The sequence below is a fragment of the Oncorhynchus kisutch genome, linkage group LG29, assembly GCF_002021735.2.
Source record: "Oncorhynchus kisutch isolate 150728-3 linkage group LG29, Okis_V2, whole genome shotgun sequence".
NCBI classification, from domain to species: domain Eukaryota; kingdom Metazoa; phylum Chordata; class Actinopteri; order Salmoniformes; family Salmonidae; genus Oncorhynchus; species Oncorhynchus kisutch.
In genome coordinates this window covers 36,853,850-36,880,550 of record NC_034202.2, presented here as the reverse complement: position 1 = coordinate 36,880,550, position 26,701 = coordinate 36,853,850, and the positions used below count along the sequence as shown (strand labels likewise).

General features: G+C 43.7%; 1 protein-coding gene across 1 annotated transcript; it reads left to right on the top strand.

Annotated features, from left to right (window-relative positions):
• Positions 1-459: 459 nt before the first annotated feature.
• On the top strand, positions 460-3,962 carry LOC109873909 (olfactory receptor 2AT4-like). The gene is made up of 2 exons (XM_031809641.1): positions 460-997; positions 1,537-3,962. Exon 2 carries the CDS (start codon positions 1,579-1,581, stop codon positions 2,599-2,601), a length of 1,023 nt encoding a protein of 340 aa, XP_031665501.1. The 5' UTR covers positions 460-997; positions 1,537-1,578; the 3' UTR covers positions 2,602-3,962.
• The last annotated feature ends 22,739 nt before the right edge of the window (positions 3,963-26,701 follow it).

Genomic DNA, 26,701 nt, shown 5'->3' with positions numbered 1-26,701 from the left:
AGCCGCGGCGCTCTGTAGGCCTATTTGTGCTGTTGGTTTAAACACATAGAAATCTAGTTTGATAAGATTTGTTTAACCTTTCTATGGCTACTTGGCCTACAATGATTGGGAAAGACAACCAAGCTAATCAATAGGAGAACAGCAGAACAACAACAACTAGTTAAATCCCTTACCACAAGATGCTCTATGTTGGGCTTCACTCTCATTATTTAATGACCGAAAACGGATAATTAGGCCTTGATATTTAGCTTAATTAAGTGGGGTTGTCATGCATTGGTTGTTTTTGAAGACATACATGTAGCTAATAACTCCATTATGTTGAATTCTCCAAGGATCAGTTAAAGTAAACTCTCATATAAGATAATAACTTCCAATACTTGGAGAGTTGATTAGCCATTTTAATGACATCTCTTGGGGACAGTTGGGGGCTTATATACGTATAGTGGACAGAGCAGCAGAGATACAGTTGTTGGTGTTACTGCAAGATTCAGGGACAGAGAGTCAGAGAGATAGAGGGATAATCTCTCACACCACCTGAACCTGTGGTGGAACACAGCCAACAGAACGACCCAGACCATCAACTCTACTACCTGAACCTGTCGTGGTGGAACACAGCCAACAGAACGACCCAGACCATCAACTCTACTACCTGAACCTGTCGTGGTGGAACACAGCCAACAGAACGACCCAGACCATCAACTCTACTACCTGAACCTGTCGTGGTGGAACACAGCCAACAGAACGACCCAGACCATCAACTCTACTACCTGAACCTGTGGTGGAACACAGTCAACAGACCGACCCAGACCATCAACTCTACTACCTGAACCTGTGGTGGAACACAGCCAATAGACCGACCCAGACCATCAACTCTACTACCTGAACCTGCTGTTGTAGAACACAGCCAACAGACCGACCCAGACCATCAACTCTACTACCTGAACCTGTGGTGGAACACAGCCAACAGACCGACCCATGGTCCATATCCCTGTGCCCAGTAAGTAGTTATGGTCTATAGAGTAGAATAGGACTATTCCACAGTACATAGGCCTAGGCTTTGGAGTAGAATAGGACAATTCATTCGTATTTGTAAAGTGTTGGTACTGAATTAAGAATGAAAGCTATAAGCCCTATCTGGATGTTGGTTGTTGGGGCGGCAGGTAGCCTAGTGTTTAAAGTGATGGACTAGTAACCGAAAGGTTGCAAGATCAACTCCTTGAGCTGACAAGGTAAAGATCTGTCGTTCTGCCCCTGAACAAGGCAGTTAACCCACTGTTCCTAGACAGTCATTGAAAATAAGAATTTGTTCTTAACTGACTTGCCTAGTAAATAAAGGTTAAAAAAAAATAGGGTGCAATTTTAGCAAAACATGGGTAAGCTTAGATGAAATAGAGTGTAGATTAATCAAGCAATTTATTTGGTGATCAAATCACCATTTTAAGAGAAGACATTATCATACTGGCTGTTGCTACTTGTAAGCTGACTGATGAAGTCCTTATGTTCCACACATTGCTAACTCTGTCTCTCTCCTTTCAGGTTTTACGCATCAACGGAGCAAGCGTTTGTGTTTGTCTGTGCATGCATAGACCTGGAGCGCAGGTGTGCGGAACCAGCTCAGCCATGACATTCCTCCACAGGTTGCAATGGAACGACTCCTCCGTTCTAATCCATCCTCCAGGGTTCTACATCATCGGCTTCACCTCCCTGCCCTTTGCCAACCTCTACTTCATCTTCCTCGCTTTCGTTTACGTGGTGTCGGTCGTGTTCAACATATTTGTGATCTATATAATCATGGTGGACCATCGCCTCCACAACCCCAAGTTTATGGCGGTTGGTAACCTCGCGGTGGTTGATCTGGTGCTGAATACTTGCATTATTCCCGGTATGCTAAAGGCGTTTCTTGCTAAAAACAATTTTGTGCCGTTTAATCTGTGTATGGTACAGATGTATGTGTATTATTCCTTCATATCTATGGAATCGTTCTCCATCGCCGTGCTCGCCTATGACCGTATGATCGCCATATGTTTTCCTCTGAGGCACGGCTCCATCAACACCATGACGAGTATGTCGTGTATTCTCGGTGTCATCTGGTGCTTCTGTCTTGGTATACAGATATTCAGTGCTGCAATTATGACCAGGCTGTCCTACTGCGATTCCGTTAATGTCTACAGCTATTTCTGTGATTACGCACCAGTGTTTCGGCTGGCATGTAACGACAACACCCTGCAATGGGCTGTGGCTTCAGTTCTGAGCCTGGTTATCCTCCTCGGCCCACTGTCCTTCATCATTCTGTCATACATGAGTATTCTAATCGCTGTGTTCAGGATGAAAAGCGTTGAGAGTCGTGTGAAAGCGCTGGCCACCTGCACTGAGCACCTCATTCTAGTGGCAGTATTCTTCTTTCCGGTTCTGATTATTTTCATGGTTGGGTTATTAGCGCGCATCAAACCAGACCCTGACCTGCGCGTACTGAGCCTGTCGCTGGCCTCGTGCATCCCGCCCTGTCTCAACCCCATCGTCTACTCTCTGAAAACTAAAGAGATCAAGAGCAAAGTGCTCACCATGTTCAGGAGAATTAAAGTTCAAGTAGTTAACGATTGATCTTTACGCATAGGTTGCTACATAGGTTGCTAAATGCGCAGTGGAGGTTCTCGCCATTCTGCACTAACTGTAATTACACCATCAACCAAGAGTCAAGACTAAACCAATTCACCTTGGTGGTGTGCAGACTGGTTTTATATTGTTCTTAACGATTTCACACAAACCAGAGAAAAATGCAAAAACATGTCTGTGAAGTTATATATTCACAGTATTATGAATGAATTGTTGTTTATTTGGTAGCATTTCACAGTGTGACTGATTTTACTAATTGCATTAGTACTGTACAAAGTTAGAGGTGTGCTAATTGATAGATTCCCCGTTCCCGAAGGTGACATGATGTCATTGATGTAACGTGCAAATGAGCAATAGAAAACCAATCGCGCAAATGTCACCATTATGATTGTTTTTGTGAGGATGCCCCAGTACCGCCCCCGACAAGATGCTGCCCTGAGCGGCTGCCCATACCTCGCCTATACCTAAATCCACCACCGTACGTGCGTAAAGTCTATCAAGGGTGTTGAAATGGGGAGACATGCATGTAACTCATACATTACTTATCTTGTCCCGTTAAATATTAAATATAAAGCACTTGGCATTTTCATCGTTTAAATAGTAGTTCATAACGAGTGAATGACGTGTTTTGTTTTCAATATTTTCATTGATGATTGTGTCCATCTATTTTTGAACACAGAGGTATCGCAGAAATTATTATCAATGACTTACATTTCCTTTTCAGCTTTCCTACAAGACAGAGGTGGCTAGAGGAATACGCTATAGGAGGATGGGCTCATTGTAATGGCTGAAATGGAAAAAATTGAGTGGTATTAATCACATCAAACTTTTGTTTGAGTCTATCCTATTAATTCCATTCCAATCAGCCCGTCCTCATATAGCTTCTCCCGCCAGCCTCGACTACACGTTCTGCAATAACTCCATATTTGCACTTCCTCATCCTGTGTCATCAACCAACCAAACAATATTCCCAACATCAATGTTCTAGTAAAAAACAGAAAATCAAACACATACTGTATCTCTGTAATGTTTTACTTTCTGAGTGCTTCAACAGGTTTAATAAGGCTACCTGGTTGATCCGGTTGTTTTATCAATATGTTCTCAATATTTGTCACTGTGTTTTTATCTGTTTAAGTCCTGATCTGTAAAGCTCACTGGACTGCAATATATTCTAAGAAAGATGGTAAAGAAATAAAGTCTATTATTATTATCAACATCATGCTTTGTGAAATACAAGCCTTGGCACAAACTGCAGGGTTAGAAACAAGCTCATTTTAGGAGTATAGTCAAATATCAGTTTGCAAACAATGTTAACTTCTTTTAATGTTAATAAACCCTCCATAAAAACATGGTATTTTTGATTTATTTCTTGAGTAACGCAGCTCATAAATGTAGGTGTTTCAGCCTACTTGCTGTGGTGGTGGGGCAGCCAGTGGAAAATACTGAGCGTAGTTGTTGGTAAGGTTCTCTAGTTGCGCCGTGATTGGCTCAGTGTTCTGTCACTCATGGGGACAATGTGTCACTGCCAAATCTAAGGGTAGAGCTTGAAAATTCAAGCTCCTTGGGTGCTGAATTAGAGTGCTTTGTATGTGTATTCCTTTTTGTAAATGTGTTTGATCAAAATATAACCTTTTTATAATCCTAATAGTTTAGGCCAGTATTCATGGGCCTACCTATTACCGTGGTAGCTGACAGATCCATAGCTGTTGTTCAGGTAGTGTCTGGGGTGTAATTGCAATATGAGCTGTTTCTCTTGTGGACACACGAGAGACACACCCCAGCCGCATTTGAATTTAAACAGTGATAGAATGTTTAGGTTCTATCAATTATAGAAATAGTTGAATAGCATTCACATTTTTTGTATCGTTATATAACCCACAAAAGCCCCCGAGCTACAACATTGTGCATTCCAGTGTTCCAGTGTTTAAACGTGACGTAATCTTGGCCTTAATTCACCATTTCAAACCTACCTTTGTCTAATCAGTTCTGTGTATGCAAAAATAAGAAGTTCAGATTTATACACCAACAACGTCATTACATTAAAAGCCAGACTAACATGGAAGGGACATGACAACATCAAATCTAATTTTATGTGTCATATGCGCCAAATACAACAGTTGTAGACCTTACAGTGAAATGCTTATTTTCAAGCCCTAAGCCAACAATGCAGTTCAATAAATAGGGTTAAGAAATGATTTACTAAATAAACTACAGTAAAAAAATAATATAAAAGTCACACAATAAAATAACAATAACGAGGCTATATACAGGGGGGGTACTGGTACTGAGTCAATGCAGGGGTACAGGTTAGTAGTGAGGCTATATACAGGGGGGGTACTGGTACTGAGTCAATGTGCGGGGGCACAGGTTGGTCAAGGTAATTGTACTTGTAGGTAAAGAGACTAGAAAATACACTGCGAGGAGCAGAAGTGTAAACAGCAAGTAGCAGCAGTGTAAAAACAAAGGCGGGGGGGTTAATGTAAATATTCCGGATGGCCATTTGTTCACCGGTCTTATGGCTTGGGGGTAGAAGCTGTTAAGAAGCCTTTTGTGCCTAAACTTGGCAATCTGGTTCCGCTTGCTGGGTAGTAGCAGAGAGAACAGTCTATATGACCTGGGTGACTGGAGTCTTTGACCATTTTTGGGGCCTTCCTCTGACACTGCCTAGTACATAGTTCCTGGATGGCAGGAACCTTGGCCCCAGTGATTTACTGGACCATACACAGTACCCTCTGTAGCGCCTTATGGTTGAAGGCCGAGCAGTTGACATACCAGGCAGTGATGCAACCAGGCAGTGATGCAACCAATTTTGCAGCTGTAGAACTTTTTGAGGATCTGGGGACCCATGCCAAATCTTTTCAGTCTCCTGAGGGGGAAAATCTGTTGTCGTGCAATCTTCACAACGGTTTTGGTGTGTTTGGACCATGATAGTTTGTAGGTGATGTGAACATCAAAGAACTTGAAGCTCTCGACCCGCTCCACTACAGCCCCGCCGATGTGAATGGGGGTGTGGTCGGGCCTTCCTTTTCCTGTAGTCCATGATTATCTCCTTTTTCTTGCTCACGTTGAGGGAGAGGTTGTTGTCCTGGCCCCACACTGCCAGGTCTCTGACCAGCTCCCTATAGGCTGTCTCATCGTTGTGTCATCAGCAAACGTAATGATGGTGTTGGAGTAGTGCTTGGAGACGCGGCAATGGGTGAACAGGGAGCACAGGAGAGGCCTTCGCATTGAGGATCAACGTGGCAGATGTGTTGTTGCCTGCCCTTACTACCTGGGGACGGCCCGTCAGGAAGTCCAGGATCCAGATGCAGTAGGAGGTGTTTAGTCCCAGGGTCCTTAGCTTAGTATTGAGCTATATGGGCACTATGGTGATGAATGCTGAGCTGTAGTCAATGAACAGCATTCTCACATAGGTGTTCCCTTTGTCAACATGGGAAAGGGCAGTGTAGAGTGTGATTGAGATTGAGATTGCGTCGTCTCTGAATCTGTTGGGGCGTTATGCGAATTGGAGTGGATCTAGGGATTCCGGGATGATGGTGTTGATGTGAGCCATGACCAGCCTTTCAAAGCACTTCATGGCTACAGACGTGATTTCTACGGGGCTGTAGTCATTTAGGCAGGTCACCTTTGCTTTCTTGGTCACAGGGACTAATAGTCTGCTTGAAACATGTAGGTATTACAGGGAGTGGTTGAAAATGTCAGTGAAGACACTTGCCAGTTGGTCCACGCATGCTCATGTCCTTGTAATCCGTCTGGCCCTGCGGCCTTGTGAATGTTGACCTTTTTAAAGAGCATTATGACAAAGTTGTCTGGAACAGCTGGTGCTCTCATGTATGCTTCAGTTTTGCTTGCCTCGAAGCAAGCATAAAATACATTTTGCTCATCTGCTAGGCTCATCTGGTGGGCAGCTCGCGGCTGGGTTTCCCTTTGTAGTTCGTAATAGTTTGCAAGCCCTGCCAAATCCGGTGTAGCAAGATTCAATCTTAGTTCTGTATTGATGCTTTTCCTGTTTGATGGTTCGTCTGAGGGCATAGCAGGTTTTCTTATAAGGTCCGGATAATGTCCCGCTCCTTGAAAGTGGAAGCTCTAGCCTTTAGCTTGGTGCGGAGGTTGCCTGTAATCCACAGCTTCTGGTTGGGATATGAACGTACGGTCACTGTGGGGACGACGTCATTGATGCATTTATTGATGAAGCCAGTAAACGAGGTGGATACTCCTCAATACCATTGGACGAATATGTAGCGAGGGCCAGCCGACTAGAGCATACAAGTCGCAGTGGTGGGTGGTATAAGGTGCTTTAGTGACAAAACGGATGGCACTGTGATAGACTGCATCCAGTTTGCTGAGTAGAGTGTTGGAAGCCATTTTGTAGATGACATCGCCGAAGTCGAGGATCGGTAGGATAGTCAGTTTTACTAGGGTAAGCTTGGCGGCGTGAGTGAAGGAGGCTTTGTTGCGGAATAGAAAGCCGACTCTTGATTTGATTTTCGATTGGAGATGTTTGATATGAGTCTGGAAGGAGAGTTTGCAGTCTAGCCAGACACCTAGGTACTTATAGATGTCCACATATTCAAGGTCAGAACCATCCAGGGTGGTGATGCTAGTCGGGCATGCGGGTGCAGGCAGCGATCGGTTGAAAAGCATGCATTTGGTTTTACTAGCGTTTAAGAGCAGTTGGAGGCCACGGAAGGAGTGTTGTATGGCATTGAAGCTCGTTTGGAGGTTAGATAGCACAGTGTCCAATGACGGGCCGAAAGTATATAGAATGGTGTCGTCTGCGTAGAGGTGGATCAGGGAATCGCCCGCAGCAAGAGCAACATCATTGATATATACAGAGAAAAGAGTCGGCCCGAGACTTGAACCCTGTGGCACCCCCATAGAGACTGCCAGAGGACCGGACAGCATGCCCTCCGATTTGACACACTGAACTCTGTCTGCAAAGTAATTGGTGAACCAGGCAAGGCAGTCATCCGAAAAACCGAGGCTACTGAGTCTGCCGATAAGAATATGGTGATTGACAGAGTCGAAAGCCTTGGCAAGACGGCTGCACAGTACTGTCTTTTATCGATGGCGGTTATGATATCGTTTAGTACCTTGAGTGTGGCTGAGGTGCACCCGTGACCGGCTCGGAAACCAGATTGCACAGCGGAGAAGGTACGGTGGGATTCGAGATGGTCAGTGACCTGTTTGTTGACTTGGCTTTCGAAGACCTTAGATAGGCGGGGCAGGATGGATATAGGTCTGTAACAGTTTGGGTCCAGGGTGTCTCCCCCTTTGAAGAGGGGGATGACTGCGGCAGCTTTCCAATCCTTGGGGATCTCAGACGATATGAAAGAGAGGTTGAACAGGTTGGTAATAGGGGTTGCGACAATGGCGGCGGATAGTTTCAGAAATAGAGGGTCCAGATTGTCAAGCCCAGCTGATTTGTACGGGTCCAGGTTTTGCAGCTCTTTCAGAACATCTGCTATCTGGATTTGGGTAAAGGAGAACCTGGAGAGGCTTGGGCGAGGAGCTGCGGGGGGGGGGGCGGAGCTGTTGGCCGAGGTTGGAGTAGCCAGGTGGAAGGCATGGCCAGCCGTTGAGAAATGCTTATTGAAGTTTTCGATAATCATGTATTTATCGGTGGTGACCGTGTTACCTAGCCTCAGTGCAGTGGGCAGCTGGGAGGAGGTGCTCTTGTTCTCCATGGACTTCACAGTGTCCCAGAACTTTTTGGAGTTGGAGCTACAGGATGCAAACTTCTGCCTGAAGAAGCTGGCCTTAGCTTTCCTGACTGACTGCGTGTATTGGTTCCTGACTTCCCTGAACAGTTGCATATCACGGGGACTATTCGATGCTATTGCAGTCCGCCACAGGATGTTTTTGTGCTGGTCGAGGGCAGTCAGGTCTGGAGTGAACCAAGGGCTGTATCTGTTCTTAGTTCTGCATTTTTTGAACGGAGCATGCTTATCTAAAATGGTGAGGAAGTTACTTTTAAAGAATGACCAGGCATCCTCAACTGACGGGATGAGGTCAATGTCCTTCCAGGATAGAATGGCCTGCTCACAGAAGTGTTTTAGGGAGCGTTTGACAGTGATGAGGGGTGGTCGTTTGACTGCGGCTCCGTAGCGGGTACAGGCAATGAGGCAGTGATCGCTGAGATCCTGGTTGAAGACAGCGGAGGTGTATTTGGAGGGCCAGTTGGTCAGGATGACGTCTATGAGGGTGCCCTTGTTTACAGAGTTAGGGTTGTACCTGGTGGGTTCCTTGATGATTTGTGTGAGATTGAGGGCATCTAGCTTAGATTGTAGGACTGCCGGGGTGTTAAGCATATCCCAGTTTAGGTCACCTAACAGAACAAACTCTGAAGCTAGATGGGGGGCGATCAATTCACAAATGGTGTCCAGGGCACAGCTGGGAGCTGAGGGGGGTCGGTAGCAGGCGGCAATAGTGAGAGACTTATTTCTGGAGAGAGTAATTTTCAAAATTAGTAGTTCGAACTGTTTGGGTATGGACCTGGAAAGTATGACATTACTTTGCAGGCTATCTCTGCAGTAGACTGCAACTCCTCCCCCTTTGGCAGTTCTATCTTGACGGAAGATGTTATAGTTGGGTATGGAAATCTCTGAATTTTTGGTGGCCTTCCTGAGCCAGGATTCAGACACAGCAAGGACATCAGGGTTAGCAGAGTGTGCTAAAGCAGTGAGTAAAACAAACTTAGGGAGGAGGCTTCTGATGTTGACATGCATGAAACCAAGGCTTTTTCGATCACAGAAGTCAACAAATGAGGGTGCCTGGGGACATGCAGGGCCTGGGTTTACCTCCACATCACCCACGGAACAGAGAAGGAATAGTATGAGGGTGCGGCTAAAGGCTATCAAAACTGGTCGCCTAGAGCGTTGGGGACAGAGAATAAGAGGAGCAGGTTTCTGGGCATGGTAGAATATATTCAGGGCATAATGTGCAGACAGGGGTATGGTGGGGTGCGGGTGCAGCGGAGGTAAGCCCAGGCACTGGGTGATGATGAGAGAGGTTGTATCTCTGGACATGCTGGTTGTAATGGGTGAGGTCACCGCATGTGTGGGAGGTGGGACAAAGGAGTTATCAGGGGTATGAAGAGTGGAACTAGGGGCTCCATTGTGAACTAAAACAATGATAACTAACCTGAACAACAGTATACAAGGCATATTGACATTTGAGAGAGACATACAGCGAGGCATACAGTAATCACAGGTGTTGAATTGGGAAAGCTAGCTAAAACAGTAGGTGAGACAACAACAGCTAATCAGCTAGCACAACAACAGCAGGTAAAATGGCGTTGACTAGGCAACGGGGCCAACAGATAAAACAAACAAGCAGAATGGAGTACCGTGATTAATGGACAGTCCAGCGTGCATCAGCTATGTAGCCAAGAGATCAGTGTCCAGGGGGCAGCGGTGGATGGGGCAGGGAAGCTGGACTGGCGAGTCTTATCCAGGTTTTAAAAAAACTAACAATGGCTAAATAGCTTGTAGCTAGTTAGCTGGTTAGCTTCTGGAGGTTCTTGAGTGTGTTCTAAAAATTAAAAATAATAGCGATTCCGTATCACATTTGGTGAGGCAGGTTTCCGGAAGGTATAAACAAATAAAAAATCAAAAAGAGATAGAAAGTAAATATGGGTCCAGTGAGTGTTTGGGACGCGGCGATTCAGACGGTTAGCAGGCCTGTGCTAACAAGCTAACAGTTCGTAGGCCCGGGCTAAACAAGGTAGCAGTTAGCAGACCGGAGCTAGACAAGCTAGCAGTTAGCAGGCCGAATTAGCAAGCAGGGAGATAGCGAGGGATAGAGAGTTAGCCTTTGGGGGTCGTCGCGATGGGGTGAGTCTGTTTATTCCTCTTCATGCAGTGACATCAATAGACCGGTCGTGGGCCCGGGTATTGTAGCCCAGGAGTATGCTACGGTGGTAGCACAGGTGCTCTGGCCGGGCTAGCTTCAAGCTAAGTGGGTGGAAACGCTAGCCAGTAGTAATCATCTGGGGTTGCGGTTTAGCTAGATAGCTAGTTGTGAAGATCCAGCTGAAAAATGTTCCGTTTGCGGTGGGAATCCGGGGATGAATCCGGGGATGAAAAATAAATAGGTCTGTTATGCTCTGGTTAGAGTCGCGTTGTTCGAACTGGCGAGAGCTTTCCCGAGCTAAAGGTTAGCTGATGATCGGTTAGCTGAAGACCGGTTAGCTGAAGACCGCTAGCATAGCTGGTGGTTAGCTGGCTAGCTTCAGTTGAGGGGTTCCGGTTCCGAAGTAAATATAAATACTTTAGGAAAAATGGCTACATTGGGTGAGGCGGGTTGCAGGAGAGTATTTGGAAGCTTAGGTTTAGCAAAATGTTTTTAAAGAGATATGCGAAAAAAAATATGTAAAAAACGAAAAAGAAACGATATATACAAGGGACACGACACGACAGGACGACTTACTGCTACGCCATCTTGGACCTATTGTAGCATGAATCGAGAGGATAAAATGATGGTCAGATTTGCAAAACTGGAGGCCGACGGAGAGCTTTGTATGCGTCTCTGTGCGTGGAGTAAAGTGTTTTTTCCTCTGGTTGCACATACTGTTAAAAATGGGGTGAAACAGATTTAAGTTTGCCTGCATTAAAGTCCCCGGCGACTAGGAGCGCCGCTTAACAGATCCCCTGTTACTGTAAAACTGTTAACATATACCCTGTTACTGTATTGCTGTTAAAACTTCTCTGGGATATGTGGGATGGTAGCGTCCCACCCCGCCAACAGCCAGTGAAATTGCAGGGCGCCAAATTCAAAACAACAGAAATCTCATAATTAAAATCCCGACCCCCCCCAAAAAACTAAAAACCTCAGATTCCCCACTTCCTGGATGGATTTTTCTCAGGTTTTCGACTTCCATATGAGTTCTGTTATCAGAGTGTTTTCCATCCAAATCTATTAATAATATGCATATATGGGCCTGAGTAGCAGGCAGTTTACTCTGGGCATGTTATTCATCCAAGCTACTCAATACTGCCCCCCAGAAGTTATTAACAGATCCCCTGTTCTGTATTACTGTTTACATGTCCCATGTTTCCTTCACTCATGCTGCCAAACATACCCTTGTAAAACTGACCATCCTACCGATCCTCGACTTTGGCGATGTCATTTACAAAATAGCCTCCAATACCCTACTCAATAAATTGGATTCAGTCTATCACAGTGCTATCCGTTTTGTCACCAAAGCCCCATATACTGCCCACCACTGCGACCTATACGCTCTCGTTGGCTGGCCCTCGCTTCATACTCGTCGCCAAACCCACTGGCTCCAGGTCATCTACAAGACCCTGCTAGGTAAAGTCCCCCCTTATCTCAGCTCGCTGGTCACCATAGCAGCACCCACCTGTAGCACGCGCTCCAGCAGGTATATCTCTCTGGTCACCCCCAAAACCAATTCTTCCTTTGGCCACCTCTCCTTCCAGTTCTCTGCTACCAATGACTGGAACGAACTACAAAAATCTCTGACACTTGAAACACTTATCTCCCTCACTAGCTTTAAGCACCAGCTGTCAGAGCAGCTCACAGATTACCGCACCTGTACATAGCCCATCTATAATTTAGCCCAAACAACTACCTCTCCCCCTACTGTATTTATTTATTTATTTTGCTCCTTTGCACTCCATTATTTCTATCTCTTCCTTGCACATCCATCCACTGCAAATCTACCATTCCAGTGTTTTACTTGCTATATGTCACGCCTTGGTCTTAGTATTTTGTGTTTTCTTTATTTATTTGGTCAGGCCAGGGTGTGACATGTGTTTTGTCTTGTTTTTTTTTTGTACGTATTGGGATTGTGGCTTAGTGGGGTTTTCTAGGTAAGTCTATGGTTGCCTGAAGTGGTTCTCAATCAGAGGCAGGTGTTTATCGTTGTCTCTGATTGGGAACCATATTTAGGCAGCCATATTCTTTGAGAGTTTCGTGGGTGATTGTTCCTGTCTCTGTGTTTGTTTTGCACCAGTATAGGCTGTTAGGTTTTCACGTTACGTTTGTTGTTTTTGTATTGTTTGTTTTTTCATCGTCATTAAACATGAATCTAAATTACCACGCTGCATTTTGGTCCGCCTCTCCTTCACCGCAAGAAAACCGTAACACTATATTGTATTTACTTCGCCACCATGGCCTTTTTTTTGCTCACATTTGCTCACATTGTATATAGACTTATTTTTCTACTGTATTATTGACTGTATGTTTGTTTTACTCCATGTGTAACTCTATGTTGTTGTATGTGTCGAACTGCTTTGCTTTGTCTTGGCCAGGTCACAGTTGTAAATGAGAACTTGTTCTCAACTTGCCTACCTGGTTAAATAAAGGTGAAATAAAAAATTGATAATAATAATAATAACTGTGCTGTATTACTGTTAACAGATCCCCTGTTACTGTGCTGTATTACTGTTAACAGATCCCCTGTTACTGTGCTGTATTACTGTTAACAGATCCCCTGTTACTGTGCTGTATTACTGTTAACAGATCCCCTGTTACTGTGCTGTATTACTGTTAACAGATCCCCTGTTACTATGCTGTATTACTGTTAACAGATCCCCTGTTACTGTGCTGTATTACTGTTAACAGATCCCCTGTTACTGTGCTGTATTACTGTTAACAGATCCCCTGTTACTGTGCTGTATTACTGTTAACAGATCCCCTGTTACTGTGCTGTATTACTGTTAACAGATCCCCTGTTACTGTACTGTATTACTGTTAACAGATCCCCTGTTACTGTGCTGTATTACTGTTAACAGATCCCCTGTTACTGTGCTGTATTACTGTTAACAGATCCCCTGTTACTGTACTGTATTACTGTTAACAGATCCCCTGTTACTGTGCTGTATTACTGTTAACAGATCCCCTGTTACTGTACTGTATTGCTGTTAACAAATACACTGTTACTGTAATGTATTACTGTGAACATTCATTCTATGAATAAATAAGAATGTATGCATACCACGCTAAGCCTTGGTCCGGTACTGTCACGCCCTGACCTGACGCTAGTTTTTGTATTGTCTAGGGTTTTTGTATGTCAAGGATTTTTTGTAGGTCTAGGTGATTTGTATGTCTATGGTGGCCTGATAAGGTTCCCAATCAGAGGCAGCTGTTTATCTTTGTCTCTGATTGGGGATCATATTTAGGTAGCTGTTTCCCTTTGGTGTTTGTGTAGTTACCTGTCAGCACTCGTTTGTATAGCTTCACATTTAGTTTTGTTATTTTGTTACTTTGTTTAGTGTTCATTCTTTTAATAAATAAGAATGTACGCGTACAACGTTGCGCCTTGGTCCGATCCTTATAACGAACGTGACACATAGATTGTGTATGTGTACCATTTAAAGGCTGAGTGGCCAAGACAAAAGATTGGAAGTGCCTTTGAATGGTGTAGTAGGTGCCAGGCGCACCGGTGGAATGCTTTTGACTCCTTGTAAAGTCTATTCCCCAATGAATTTACGGTTCTGAGGGCAAAAGTGGTTGCAACCGAATATTAGGAAGGTGTTCCTAATGTTTTGTACACTCAGTATGATCCTCACTTTTAAGACTTCTAATCAGGAAATGTGATATTAATATGGTGTGCTCCCACATTAGATATTCTATAGAATGTTTACCGTCACATAAAATGAGTGATAAGGCAACTGGTTTTGAAAGGCAGTTATTTTTGTTGTCTCTTTTCACAAAGCATGTTAAATATTTCTGCTGTGAACATAATGAAAGTGAGGACTTTAAAAGCTACATTCTGTGATTGATAAATACATTTTTGGGGGGGACATTGAAATTAATTATATATTAGCCATTGATTGTTAAAGAACGTAATTGCAATGCTTCATGAGCTTAGTTCAACTGTCTTACCCAATCAGAAGCCATATTATAAAGTTGTTTTACAGGGCCTATAGAACGTCTACACCCCCTTGAACTGTTTATACTTTTTTCAATCTTCACCAATGACCTGGTACTAAGTGAAGCCTGTGTGTCTGCTTACGCTGACGACTCAACATTATACACGTCAGCTACCACAGCCACTGAAATCACTGCAACACTTAACGAAGAGCTGCAATCACATTCAGAATGGGAGGCAAGTAATAAGCTAGTAATACATATTTTAAAAACTAAAAGCATTGTGTTTGGGACAAATCATTCACTAAACCTCAAATAAAACTTGTAACGGATCAGGTGGAATAGGAGACTAAACTGCTTGGTGTAACCCTGGATGGTAAACTGTCATGGTCAAAACATATCGATGCTATGTTGACATTGCTATTAACAAAACTAGTTTTGTCTTACCTGGACTACTGCCCATTCATATGGTTGTGCCCCAAAGAGGAACATGGCAGCACATCTGGCACTTAAATGTACACACAGAGCTTGCATTAATGACATGCATGTCAGTCTCTCCTGGCTTAAAGCAGAGTAGAGATTGACTTCATCACTACTTGTATTTGTGAGAGGTATTGACATGTTGAAAGCACCGAGCTGTCTGTTTGAACTACTGGCGCACAGCTAGGACACCCATGCATACCCCATAAGACATGCCACCAGAGGTCTCTTCACAGTCCACAAGTCCAGAACAGACTATGGGAGGTACACAGTACTACATAGAGCCATGACTACATGGAACTCTATTCCACAGTACTACATAGAGCCATGACTACATGGAACTCTATTCCACAGTACTACATAGAGCCATGACTACATGGAACTCTATTCCACAGTACTACCAAGAGCCATGACTACATGGAACTCTATTCCACAGTACTACATAGAGCCATGACTACATGGAACTCTATTCCACAGTACTACATAGAGCCATGACTACATGGAACTCTATTCCACAGTACTACATAGAGCCATGACTACATGGAACTCTTTTCCACAGTACTACATAGAGCCATGACTACATGGAACTCTATTCCACAGTACTACATAGAGCCATGACTACATGGAACTCTATTCCACACTACTACATAGAGCCATGACTACATGGAACTCTATTCCACAGTACTACATAGAGCCATGACTACATGGAACTCTATTCCACAGTACTACATAGAGCCATGACTACATGGAACTCTATTCCACAGTACTACATAGAGCCATGACTACATGGAACTCTATTCCACAGTACTACATAGAGCCATGACTACATGGAACTCTATTCCACAGTACTACATAGAGCCATGACTACATGGAACTCTATTCCACAGTACTACATAGAGCCATGACTACATGGAACTCTTTTCGACAGTACTACATAGAGCCATGACTACATGGAACTCTATTCCACAGTACTACATAGAGCCATGACTACATGGAACTCTATTCCACAGTACTACATAGAGCCATGACTACATGGAACTCTATTCCACAGTACTACATAGAGCCATGACTACATGGAAATCTATTCCACAGTACTACATAGAGCCATGACTACATGGAACTCTATTCCACAGTGCTACATAGAGCCATGACTACATGGAACTCTATTCCACAGTGCTACATAGAGCCACGACTACATGGAACTCTATTCCACAGTGCTACATAGAGCCACGACTACATGGAACTCTATTCCACAGTGCTACATAGAGCCACGACTACATGGAACTCTATTCCACAGTGCTACATAGAGCCACGACTACATGGAACTTTTTCCACAGTACTACATAGAGCCACGACTACATGGCACTCTATTCCACAGTACTACATAGAGCCACGACTACATGGAACTCTATTCCACAGTACTACATAGAGCCACGACTACATGGAACTCTATTCCACAGTACTACATAGAGCCACGACTACATGGAACTCTATTCCACAGTACTACATAGAGCCACGACTACATGGAACTCTATTCCACAGTACTACATAGAGCCACGACTACATGGAACTCTATTCCACAGTACTACCTAGAGCCACGACTACATGGAACTCTATTCCACAGTACTACATAGAGCCACGACTACATGGAACTCTATTCCACAGTACTACATAGAGCCACGAATACATGGAACTCTATTCCACAGTACTACATAGAGCCACGACTACATGGAACTCGATTCCACAGTACTACATAGAGCCACGACTACATGGAACTCTATTCCACAGTACTACATAGAGCCACGACTACATGGAACTCTATTCCACAGTACTACATAGAGCCACGACTACATGGAACTCTATTCCACAGTACAAGATAGAGCCACGACTACATGGAACTCTATTCCACAGTACTACATAGAGCCATGACTACATGGAACTCTATTCCACAGTACTACATAGAGCCATGGAACTCTATTCCACAGTACTACATAGAGCCGCGACTACATGGAACTCTATTCCACAGTACTACATAGAGCCGCGACTACATGGAACTCTATTCCACAGTACTACATAGAGCCGCGACTACATGGAACTCTATTCCACAGTACTACATAGAGCCATGGAACTCTATTCCACAGTGCTACATAGAGCCATGACTACATGGAACTCTATTCCACAGTGCTACATAGAGCCACGACTACATGGAACTCTATTCCACAGTGCTACATAGAGCCACGACTACATGGAACTCTATTCCACAGTGCTACATAGAGCCACGACTACATGGAACTCTATTCCACAGTACTACATAGAGCCACGACTACATGGAACTCTATTCCACAGTACTACATAGAGCCACGACTACATGGAACTCTATTCCACAGTACTACATAGAGCCATGGAACTCTATTCCACAGTACTACATAGAGCCGCGACTACATGGAACTCTATTCCACAGTACTACATAGAGCCATGGAACTCTATTCCACAGTGCTACATAGAGCCATGACTACATGGAACTCTATTCCACAGTGCTACATAGAGCCATGACTACATGGAACTCTATTCCACAGTGCTACATAGAGCCATGACTACATGGAACTCTATTCCACAGTGCTACATAGAGCCATGACTACATGGAACTCTATTCCACAGTGCTACATAGAGCCATGACTACATGGAACTCTATTCCACAGTGCTACATAGAGCCATGACTACATGGAACTCTATTCCACAGTGCTACATAGAGCCATGGCTACATGGAACTCTATTCCACAGTGCTACATAGAGCCATGGCTACATGGAACTCTATTCCACAGTGCTACATAGAGCCATGACTACATGGAACTCTATTCCACAGTGCTACATAGAGCCATGACTACATGGAACTCTATTCCACAGTGCTACATAGAGCCATGACTACATGGAACTCTATTCCACAGTGCTACATAGAGCCATGACTACATGGAACTCTATTCCACAGTGCTACATAGAGCCATGACTACATGGAACTCTATTCCACAGTGCTACATAGAGCCATGACTACATGGAACTCTATTCCACAGTGCTACATAGAGCCATGACTACATGGAACTCTATTCCACAGTGCTACATAGAGCCATGACTACATGGAACTCTATTCCACAGTGCTACATAGAGCCATGACTACATGGAACTCTATTCCACAGTGCTACATAGAGCCATGACTACATGGAACTCTATTCCACAGTGCTACATAGAGCCATGACTACATGGAACTCTATTCCACAGTGCTACATAGAGCCATGACTACATGGAACTCTATTCCACAGTGCTACATAGAGCCATGACTACATGGAACTCTATTCCACAGTGCTACATAGAGCCATGACTACATGGAACTCTATTCCACAGTGCTACATAGAGCCATGACTACATGGAACTCTATTCCACAGTGCTACATAGAGCCATGACTACATGGAACTCTATTCCACAGTGCTACATAGAGCCATGACTACATGGAACTCTATTCCACAGTGCTACATAGAGCCATGACTACATGGAACTCTATTCCACAGTGCTACATAGAGCCATGACTACATGGAACTCTATTCCACAGTGCTACATAGAGCCATGACTACATGGAACTCTATTCCACAGTGCTACATAGAGCCATGACTACATGGAACTCTATTCCACAGTGCTACATAGAGCCATGACTACATGGAACTCTATTCCACAGTGCTACATAGAGCCATGACTACATGGAACTCTATTCCACAGTGCTACATAGAGCCATGACTACATGGAACTCTATTCCACAGTGCTACATAGAGCCATGACTACATGGAACTCTATTCCACAGTGCTACATAGAGCCATGACTACATGGAACTCTATTCCACAGTGCTACATAGAGCCATGACTACATGGAACTCTATTCCACAGTGCTACATAGAGCCATGACTACATGGAACTCTATTCCACAGTGCTACATAGAGCCATGACTACATGGAACTCTATTCCACAGTGCTACATAGAGCCATGACTACATGGAACTCTATTCCACAGTGCTACATAGAGCCATGACTACATGGAACTCTATTCCACAGTGCTACATAGAGCCATGACTACATGGAACTCTATTCCACAGTGCTACATAGAGCCATGACTACATGGAACTCTATTCCACAGTGCTACATAGAGCCATGACTACATGGAACTCTATTCCACAGTGCTACATAGAGCCATGACTACATGGAACTCTATTCCACAGTGCTACATAGAGCCATGACTACATGGAACTCTATTCCACAGTGCTACATAGAGCCATGACTACATGGAACTCTATTCCACAGTGCTACATAGAGCCATGACTACATGGAACTCTATTCCACAGTGCTACATAGAGCCATGACTACATGGAACTCTATTCCACAGTGCTACATAGAGCCATGACTACATGGAACTCTATTCCACAGTGCTACATAGAGCCATGACTACATGGAACTCTATTCCACAGTGCTACATAGAGCCATGACTACATGGAACTCTATTCCACAGTGCTACATAGAGCCATGACTACATGGAACTCTATTCCACAGTGCTACATAGAGCCATGACTACATGGAACTCTATTCCACAGTGCTACATAGAGCCATGACTACATGGAACTCTATTCCACAGTGCTACATAGAGCCATGACTACATGGAACTCTATTCCACAGTGCTACATAGAGCCATGACTACATGGAACTCTATTCCACAGTGCTACATAGAGCCATGACTACATGGAACTCTATTCCACAGTGCTACATAGAGCCATGACTACATGGAACTCTATTCCACAGTGCTACATAGAGCCATGACTACATGGAACTCTATTCCACAGTGCTACATAGAGCCATGACTACATGGAACTCTATTCCACAGTGCTACATAGAGCCATGACTACATGGAACTCTATTCCACAGTGCTACATAGAGCCATGACTACATGGAACTCTATTCCACAGTGCTACATAGAGCCATGACTACATGGAACTCTATTCCACAGTGCTACATAGAGCCATGACTACATGGAACTCTATTCCACAGTGCTACATAGAGCCATGACTACATGGAACTCTATTCCACAGTGCTACATAGAGCCATGACTACATGGAACTCTATTCCACAGTGCTACATAGAGCCATGACTACATGGAACTCTATTCCACAGTGCTACATAGAGCCATGACTACATGGAACTCTATTCCACAGTGCTACATAGAGCCATGACTACATGGAACTCTATTCCACAGTGCTACATAGAGCCATGACTACATGGAACTCTATTCCACAGTGCTACATAGAGCCATGACTACATGGAACTCTATTCCACAGTGCTACATAGAGCCATGACTACATGGAACTCTATTCCACAGTGCTACATAGAGCCATGACTACATGGAACTCTATTCCACAGTGCTACATAGAGCCATGACTACATGGAACTCTATTCCACAGTGCTACATAGAGCCATGACTACATGGAACTCTATTCCACAGTGCTACATAGAGCCATGACTACATGGAACTCTATTCCACAGTGCTACATAGAGCCATGACTACATGGAACTCTATTCCACAGTGCTACATAGAGCCATGACTACATGGAACTCTATTCCACAGTGCTACATAGAGCCATGGACTACATGGAACTCTATTCCACAGTGCTACATAGAGCCATGACTACATGGAACTCTATTCCACAGTGCTACATAGAGCCATGACTACATGGAACTCTATTCCACAGTGCTACATAGAGCCATGACTACATGGAACTCTATTCCACAGTGCTACATAGAGCCATGACTACATGGAACTCTATTCACAGTGCTACATAGAGCCATGACTACATGGAACTCTATTCCACAGTGCTACATAGAGCCATGACTACATGGAACTCTATTCCACAGTGCTACATAGAGCCATGACTACATGGAACTCTATTCCACAGTGCTACATAGAGCCATGACTACATGGAACTCTATTCCACAGTGCTACATAGAGCCATGACTACATGGAACTCTATTCCACAGTGCTACATAGAGCCATGACTACATGGAACTCTATTCCACAGTGCTACATAGAGCCATGACTACATGGAACTCTATTCCACAGTGCTACATAGAGCCATGACTACATGGAACTCTATTCCACAGTGCTACATAGAGCCATGACTACATGGAACTCTATTCCACAGTGCTACATAGAGCCATGACTACATGGAACTCTATTCCACAGTGCTACATAGAGCCATGACTACATGGAACTCTATTCCACAGTGCTACATAGAGCCATGACTACATGGAACTCTATTCCACAGTGCTACATAGAGCCATGACTACATGGAACTCTATTCCACAGTGCTACATAGAGCCATGACTACATGGAACTCTATTCCACAGTGCTACATAGAGCCATGACTACATGGAACTCTATTCCACAGTGCTACATAGAGCCATGACTACATGGAACTCTATTCCACAGTGCTACATAGAGCCATGACTACATGGAACTCTATTCCACAGTGCTACATAGAGCCATGACTACATGGAACTCTATTCCACAGTGCTACATAGAGCCATGACTACATGGAACTCTATTCCACAGTGCTACATAGAGCCATGACTACATGGAACTCTATTCCACAGTGCTACATAGAGCCATGACTACATGGAACTCTATTCCACAGTGCTACATAGAGCCATGACTACATGGAACTCTATTCCACAGTGCTACATAGAGCCATGACTACATGGAACTCTATTCCACAGTGCTACATAGAGCCATGACTACATGGAACTCTATTCCACAGTGCTACATAGAGCCATGACTACATGGAACTCTATTCCACAGTGCTACATAGAGCCATGACTACATGGAACTCTATTCCACAGTGCTACATAGAGCCATGACTACATGGAACTCTATTCCACAGTGCTACATAGAGCCATGACTACATGGAACTCTATTCCACAGTGCTACATAGAGCCATGACTACATGGAACTCTATTCCACAGTGCTACATAGAGCCATGACTACATGGAACTCTATTCCACAGTGCTACATAGAGCCATGACTACATGGAACTCTATTCCACAGTGCTACATAGAGCCATGACTACATGGAACTCTATTCCACAGTGCTACATAGAGCCATGACTACATGGAACTCTATTCCACAGTGCTACATAGAGCCATGACTACATGGAACTCTATTCCACAGTGCTACATAGAGCCATGACTACATGGAACTCTATTCCACAGTGCTACATAGAGCCATGACTACATGGAACTCTATTCCACAGTGCTACATAGAGCCATGACTACATGGAACTCTATTCCACAGTGCTACATAGAGCCATGACTACATGGAACTCTATTCCACAGTGCTACATAGAGCCATGACTACATGGAACTCTATTCCACAGTGCTACATAGAGCCATGACTACATGGAACTCTATTCCACAGTGCTACATAGAGCCATGACTACATGGAACTCTATTCCACAGTGCTACATAGAGCCATGACTACATGGAACTCTATTCCACAGTACTACATAGAGCCATGACTACATGGAACTCTATTCCACAGTACTACATAGAGCCATGACTACATGGAACTCTATTCCACAGTACTACATAGAGCCATGACTACATGGAACTCTATTCCACAGTACTACATAGAGCCATGACTACATGGAACTCTATTCCACAGTACTACATAGAGCCATGACTACATGGAACTCTATTCCACAGTGCTACATAGAGCCATGACTACATGGAACTCTATTCCACAGTGCTACATAGAGCCATGACTACATGGAACTCTATTCCACAGTACTACATAGAGCCATGACTACATGGAACTCTATTCCACAGTACTACATAGAGCCATGACTACATGGAACTCTATTCCACAGTACTACATAGAGCCATGACTACATGGAACTCTATTCCACAGTACTACATAGAGCCATGACTACATGGAACTCTATTCCACAGTACTACATAGAGCCATGACTACATGGAACTCTATTCCACAGTACTACATAGAGCCATGACTACATGGAACTCTATTCCACAGTACTACATAGAGCCATGACTACATGGAACTCTATTCCACAGTACTACATAGAGCCATGACTACATGGAACTCTATTCCACAGTACTACATAGAGCCATGACTACATGGAACTCTATTCCACAGTACTACATAGAGCCATGACTACATGGAACTCTATTCCACAGTGCTACATAGAGCCATGACTACATGGAACTCTATTCCACAGTACTACATAGAGCCATAACTACATGGAACTCTATTCCACAGTACTACATAGAGCCATGACTACATGGAACTCTATTCCACAGTACTACATAGAGCCATGACTACATGGAACTCTATTCCACAGTACTACATAGAGCCATGACTACATGGAACTCTATTCCACAGTACTACATAGAGCCATGACTACATGGAACTCTATTCCACAGTACTACATAGAGCCATGACTACATGGAACTCTATTCCACAGTGCTACATAGAGCCATGACTACATGGAACTCTATTCCACAGTGCTACATAGAGCCATGACTACATGGAACTCTATTCCACAGTACTACATAGAGCCATGACTACATGGAACTCTATTCCACAGTGCTACATAGAGCCATGACTACATGGAACTCTATTCCACAGTACTACATAGAGCCATGACTACATGGAACTCTATTCCACAGTACTACATAGAGCCATGACTACATGGAACTCTATTCCACAGTACTACATAGAGCCATGACTACATGGAACTCTATTCCACAGTACTACATAGAGCCATGACTACATGGAACTCTATTCCACAGTACTACATAGAGCCATGACTACATGGAACTCTATTCCACAGTACTACATAGAGCCATGACTACATGGAACTCTATTCCACAGTACTACATAGAGCCATGACTACATGGAACTCTATTCCACAGTGCTACATAGAGCCATGACTACATGGAACTCTATTCCACAGTACTACATAGAGCCATGACTACATGGAACTCTATTCCACAGTACTACATAGAGCCATGACTACATGGAACTCTATTCCACAGTACTACATAGAGCCATGACTACATGGAACTCTATTCCACAGTACTACATAGAGCCATGACTACATGGAACTCTATTCCACAGTACTACATAGAGCCATGACTACATGGAACTCTATTCCACAGTACTACATAGAGCCATGACTACATGGAACTCTATTCCACAGTACTACATAGAGCCATGACTACATGGAACTCTATTCCACAGTACTACATAGAGCCATGACTACATGGAACTCTATTCCACAGTACTACATAGAGCCATGACTACATGGAACTCTATTCCACAGTACTACATAGAGCCATGACTACATGGAACTCTATTCCACAGTACTACATAGAGCCATGACTACATGGAACTCTATTCCACAGTGCTACATAGAGCCATGACTACATGGAACTCTATTCCACAGTACTACATAGAGCCATGACTACATGGAACTCTATTCCACAGTACTACATAGAGCCATGACTACATGGAACTCTATTCCACAGTACTACATAGAGCCATGACTACATGGAACTCTATTCCACAGTACTACATAGAGCCATGACTACATGGAACTCTATTCCACAGTACTACATAGAGCCATGACTACATGGAACTCTATTCCACAGTACTACATAGAGCCATGACTACATGGAACTCTATTCCACAGTGCTACATAGAGCCATGACTACATGGAACTCTATTCCACAGTGCTACATAGAGCCATGACTACATGGAACTCTATTCCACAGTACTACATAGAGCCATGACTACATGGAACTCTATTCCACAGTGCTACATAGAGCCATGACTACATGGAACTCTATTCCACAGTACTACATAGAGCCATGACTACATGGAACTCTATTCCACAGTACTACATAGAGCCATGACTACATGGAACTCTATTCCACAGTGCTACATAGAGCCATGACTACATGGAACTCTATTCCACAGTGCTACATAGAGCCATGACTACATGGAACTCTATTCCACAGTACTACATAGAGCCATGACTACATGGAACTCTATTCCACAGTACTACATAGAGCCATGACTACATGGAACTCTATTCCACAGTACTACATAGAGCCATGACTACATGGAACTCTATTCCACAGTACTACATAGAGCCATGACTACATGGAACTCTATTCCACAGTACTACATAGAGCCATGACTACATGGAACTCTATTCCACAGTGCTACATAGAGCCATGACTACATGGAACTCTATTCCACAGTACTACATAGAGCCATGACTACATGGAACTCTATTCCACAGTGCTACATAGAGCCATGACTACATGGAACTCTATTCCACAGTACTACATAGAGCCATGACTACATGGAACTCTATTCCACAGTGCTACATAGAGCCATGACTACATGGAACTCTATTCCACAGTACTACATAGAGCCATGACTACATGGAACTCTATTCCACAGTGCTACATAGAGCCATGACTACATGGAACTCTATTCCACAGTACTACATAGAGCCATGACTACATGGAACTCTATTCCACAGTACTACATAGAGCCATGACTACATGGAACTCTATTCCACAGTACTACATAGAGCCATGACTACATGGAACTCTATTCCACAGTGCTACATAGAGCCATGACTACATGGAACTCTATTCCACAGTACTACATAGAGCCATGACTACATGGAACTCTATTCCACAGTACTACATAGAGCCATGACTACATGGAACTCTATTCCACAGTGCTACATAGAGCCATGACTACATGGAACTCTATTCCACAGTACTACATAGAGCCATGACTACATGGAACTCTATTCCACATCAAATAACTCATGCAAGCAGTAAAAAAAATATATAAAAAAAAGAAATAAAACATGCTACACCTTATGGAACAGCACAGACTGGGAAGACACGCCAGCACACACACTCTACACACACATACATACATATAATATTGTTGCATAGTGGTTTTATACATGTTGTATTGTAGATATGTAGTGGTGTAATAATGTTGCATGATGTACTGTGTTATTATAGTTTTGTGTGTGATGCAATAATAATAATTGCCTTAATGTGTTTGGACGCCATGAAGATCCAGGATGCTGGCCTTCTAGGCAGAGTTCTTCTGTCCAGTGTCTGTGTTCTTTTGCCCATCTTAATTTTTTTTTTATTGGGCAGTCTGAGTTATATCATTTTCTTTACAACTCTGCCTAGAAGGCCAGCGTCCTGGAGTCGCCTCTTCACTGTTGACATTGAGACTGGTGTTTTGCAAGTACTATTTAATGAAGCTGCCAGTTGAGGACTTGTGAGGCAGCTAATTCTCAAACTAGACTCTGTACTTGTCCTCTTGTTCAGTTGTGCACCAGGGCCTCGCAACTCCTCTTTCTATTCTGGTTAGAGCCAGTTTGCGCTGTCCTGTGAAGGGAGTAGTACACAGCTTTGTAAGAGAACTTCAGTTTCTTGGCAATTTCCCACATGGAATAGCCTTCATTTCTCATAATAGGAATAGACTGATCTTTGTTTCTGGACATTTTGAGACATTTCGAACCAACAAATGCTGATTCTCCAGATACTCAACTAGTCTAAAGAAGGCCAGTTGTATTGCTAGTTTAATCAGAACAACAGTTTCAGCTGTGCTAACATAATGGCAAA